The sequence below is a fragment of the Rhinopithecus bieti genome, unplaced genomic scaffold (genome assembly GCF_001698545.2).
Source record: "Rhinopithecus bieti isolate Rb0 unplaced genomic scaffold, ASM169854v2 scaffold_5273, whole genome shotgun sequence".
Lineage (NCBI taxonomy): Eukaryota > Metazoa > Chordata > Mammalia > Primates > Cercopithecidae > Rhinopithecus > Rhinopithecus bieti.
The window spans coordinates 125,383-129,872 of NW_016805057.1; the positions used below are offsets into that span (position 1 = coordinate 125,383).

Sequence of the window (4,490 nt, forward strand, 5' to 3'; positions counted from 1 at the left end):
AACTACCATCAGAGTGAACAGGCAACTACAGAATGGGAGAAAATTTTTGCTATCTACCCATCTGAAAAAGGTCTAATATCCAGAATTTACTAGGAACTTAAACATATTTACAAGAAAAAAACAAACAACCCCATCAAAAAGTGGGTGAAGGATATGAACAGACACTTCTTAAAAGAAGACATTTATGTGGCCAACAAACATAACATACAAAAAAAAGTTTAACATCACTAATCATCTGAGAAATGCAAATCAAAACCACAATGACATACCATCTCGTGCCAGTCAGAATGGTGATTATTAAAATATCAGGAAACAATCGATGCTGGCAAAACTGTGGAGAAATAGGAACACTTTTACACTGTTGGTGGGAACGTAAATTAGTTTGACCATTGTGGAAGACAGTATAAGGATTCCTCAAGGATCTAGAACCAGAAATACCATTTGACCTAGCAATCCCATTACTGGGTATATTCCCAAAGGAATATAAATCAAATTCTACTGTAAAGACATATGCACATGTATGTTTATTGCAGCACTGTTCACAATAGCAAAGACATGGAACCAACCCAAATGCCTGTCAATGACAGACCGGATAAAGAAAATGTGGTACATATACATCATGGAATACTATGCAGCCATAAAAAGGAATGAGATCGTGTACGTTGCAGGGACATGGATGAAACTGAAAGCCATCATCCTCAGCCAACTAACACAGGAACAGAAAACCAAACACCGTGTGTTCTTACTCATAAGTGGGAGTTGAACATTGAGAACACAGAGACACAGAGAGGTGAACAACACACACCAGGGCCTGTTAGGGGGTGGAGAGTGAGGGGAGAAAATTTAGAGGATGGGTCAATAGGTACAGCAAACCACCATGGCATATGTATACCTATGTAACAAACCTGCACGTTCTGCACATGTATCCTGTTTTTTTGATTTTTCTTTTTCTTTTTTTTAGATGAAATAATAAAACAAATTTTGAACACCTACTATGTGCAAAGCCCTCTGTCAAGAGCCTTTGGAGCAAGAGAGCTCTGCTTTCCCCACCAAAAAAAAGGAGCCATCCAGCCCAAAATGTCCATAGTGCCAAGGTTGTGAAATTCTGTACTAGAAGATAAACTTTAAACAAAAGATGAATAGAGAAACTACAAGATAACTGGTAATCTTGAGCTGTAAATCTACATACTGTAATATTACAGAGCAGATTGTAAATACAGAACATTCTAGAAATGTAGAAATGATGATGTAGAAATCATGTAACAAAAGTTGGGAGAGAAAGTAAGAGAGGAAATTGTGGCAGTATTACAGGTAAGTTGAGTTACATATTGTTAATAGCCATAGGTCACAAGATGATAATTTAACATTATAAATCAAGTTATAGACTAGGTATATTTGAACAGTTTAAATGTTGACACTAAAACTGCAATCAACTAAAATCAGATGGAAGAGGAGACTAAGAAGGGGAAAATGAGAAAATATGCTAATTGTATTGCTTATAATAAGGAGGGAATAGAAACCATACACAGAAATAGAGGATTAAGTATTATATAAAGTTATAGTTATAAAAGTGGCTCATATTTACTTCATAGCACTTATCACAGGGTAATTTTACATTTACTTATATGACTGACTGATTACAATCACTATCTCAGTGGGTAACTAATGAAGGGAACTGGTAAGGTCTGTTTTTGCTCACTAAATATATTCAGTCCTCGTTATTTGCGGTAGTTCTGTTCTGCAAACAATGAATTACTCATTACTCAACCATTTCTCCTAGGAGAAATATGGGGCTAGGTTCCTACAAACCTCTGGTTTCAACATTTTCATCAACTGATGAACATGCAATTTTGTTTTATATTTGTTTCTATTTAAAGACACTTTAATAAATATATACAGTTGATTTGTTAACATTGAAGTCAGGGCCAACAACACTACTCATGCCTGAAGGAAGCTTATCTAACACATATCTTGTTCTCTGTAAGGCCCATCACAGCCTTCTTGTGCTCAGGAACACTAGACAGTCCTTCAGCACTATGCTTGGGGCCCACAGTGAAATCACTAACTAAAAGCACAAAACATTCAGGAAACACAGCGCTAAACAGACAGGGAACACAGTACCTGTTTACAACATGAGAGCTGAAACAAGAAGGCAGAGGTGGCCTCGTTCCACCTCAGCTGGGGGCATGGGTGTTGAGTGACTCACATTTTTCAGTGCTCTGCACACATCCACGCACGACTGAGAAAGCCCTGTGAGTACCAATTCTGGGGTTACACGTACATTTTATCGATGAGGTAAACTTGAACCTACTAAGTCCACCAGTAAGTATCAATAAATGCATCTGTAGGCTTGAATTGGATGTTCTCATCTGACAACAAACATTTGTAAGTTATTAGTGAGTGTATTTATTGCGATTCTGAGCTGTGCAAGTCAAGGAATTTCTATGAAAGATACATAAATGTTAATACACATATCTGATTAATACACATACCTGTATGGGTTTTTATCTCATGTAAAGACGGCTTAGTGAATTTTGGAGGTAAGGGTCTTCGAAGAAGTAGTGGGGGCTTTTGCATTTTAATGAATAATAAGTGCTGTTTTTCATAATCCTTGGTGTGAGAATTGAAAAGGTTTTGAATATGTTTGAATTGTTGAAAAATAAGAATTTAGATTACATCTTAATGAAAATCATTCTGTTGCAATATTCTACTGAATCCAAGCAGAATTCCTTTATGAAAAAAAAAGAGGGTAAGAAAATAATTCTTTAAAACTTCTATTAATAGAAAGAATCCAGTTAAAATGTACGTTTATAAGGAAACGTATAATTTTAAAAATATGTGTATTATTACTACCCAGGATCATTCTACAATTTTCCATGTTAGTACAAAGTTCAATTTGCCAATGCTATTTCAACTAGTGAATACTGATTTTTCAGAATAGTCGAAATGACATATTTTTCTCTCCCTCCAAAATGTTATCACTAAAAATGTAGAAAGAATTTGGTCAGAAATATGTAGACGATCTCTTCATTAGATAAGCCTCTGAAGACCCACCATATCTAACTATTCACAAACAAATTATTTTCTTTCTATAATGGCTTTTCAACCACTATGCTTGGGCCAAAACCATTCAATCCTAAAATAAGATAGGTTTCACTATAATGAGGTTTCCCAGGGCTGCTGGATCCCAACTCATGCTGTTTAGAAATGATGCCAGAAGATGCACCCCTAAAATGTGCTTTTAGTTTGCAGGGCAACATCAAAAGTGCCTGGCACGGCACTACTCCATTGATAGCCTAGAAGGGAACACCCTGGAACTGCACAAATGGGCCGTTTACCGCCAAAAGATAACTGCACACAAACGCTCAAGGTGTACTCCCTGGTCATACATTCCACTCGATGCTGGAAATCTCCCTTCCGTAGTACCCAAAGAGGTGCACGGAAGTGCTGGACTCCCACACTACCCTTTAGGATAATCAGCCGCTTCCCAAACCAACTGGCTTTTCGTCTCCTATCTCCTATTCCTCGGAATCTAGGCAGCGAGGTAAAGGTCCAGCAAGGTGGCGGGTCTTCCTGCAGGAGGCTGTTCCCGAAGAAGCACCACGGATCCACCCTCTAGGAGGCCAAGGAGACACACCCTAGCAACCGGGGTCCGCTAAGCCAGCCCAGCCACTTGATGCGCAGGCGCGGGGGCGGGACCGGCGGGGCGGGCACCGGGAGGGGCCGGCCCAGCCCACTGTGCGGCGCGCGCGGAGTCCTCTAGCCTTACTCAGCCGCCCTGTGGGGCTGCAGGGGAGGCTGCGGGCCGTGGGGACCGGAGGAGAAGCCGGCTCCACGTGCAGCTGCTGTACGGAACGCCGTGGTGACAATTGTTATTACTATTCTTATGCTTAATGGCAATGACCACTATTATTTATTATTTACTTCTCTCGATTACAGGATGCTTTACTTGGGTGTCTAGAATATGGGCTGGCATTCTTTAACGCTGCACTTTTGCGCAGCCGGGTCCCGAGGCTAATTTTGCAGTGCTCTCGAAAAGCGGGCATTCGGTTTTCTTTCTCTTCCTTTCGTGCAACCTGTTTTGTCTTTCTGATCCTTTAAAGTTCCCGGCTGAGGCTGGATTGTGTAGAAATAAGGGTATTAGGGATGCAAGCGGGCTGTAAAAGAAACCCATTTCTCACTGTCATCGTCCTCTGTTCCGGTTATCATATTGTGACGTGTCGCCTCTGTCATGGTGTTGATGAACCTGTGTGTGCAGTGATCGAGACATCGTGTGTGTTTGCAAAAATGTGCGTGTTTCTCTGGAGATGTGAGGGGGAAAGAGCACTAGAAAGAACTCATCTGATAGATGCGGAAATCCGAGCTCAGAAAGTAAACTAGGTAGAGCTTCCTTCCAGGTTTGGTTTTTTTCGAAGTACAAGTGCAGGAACTTTATAACAGAAGTTGGAAGATGAGAGACTTCTGTATAGATCTTTCTAGCTTTGGGGATC

The 4,490-nt window shown here is 40.3% G+C and overlaps 1 protein-coding gene across 1 annotated transcript in view; it reads right to left on the reverse strand.

Moving 5' to 3' along the window:
* The window catches only part of LRRC63 (leucine rich repeat containing 63), a 66,279-nt gene extending 62,620 nt beyond the window's left edge, over positions 1 to 3,659 (reverse strand). The window contains exons 1-2 of the mRNA XM_017870952.1: positions 3,339 to 3,659; positions 2,493 to 2,729 (exon numbers count right to left, since the gene is read on the reverse strand). Of these exons, the coding sequence (XP_017726441.1) occupies positions 2,493 to 2,577 (85 nt within the window). The 5' untranslated portion in view covers positions 2,578 to 2,729; positions 3,339 to 3,659. The remainder of the gene's footprint in view (positions 1 to 2,492; positions 2,730 to 3,338) is intronic.
* Between the last annotated feature and the right edge of the window lie 831 nt (positions 3,660 to 4,490).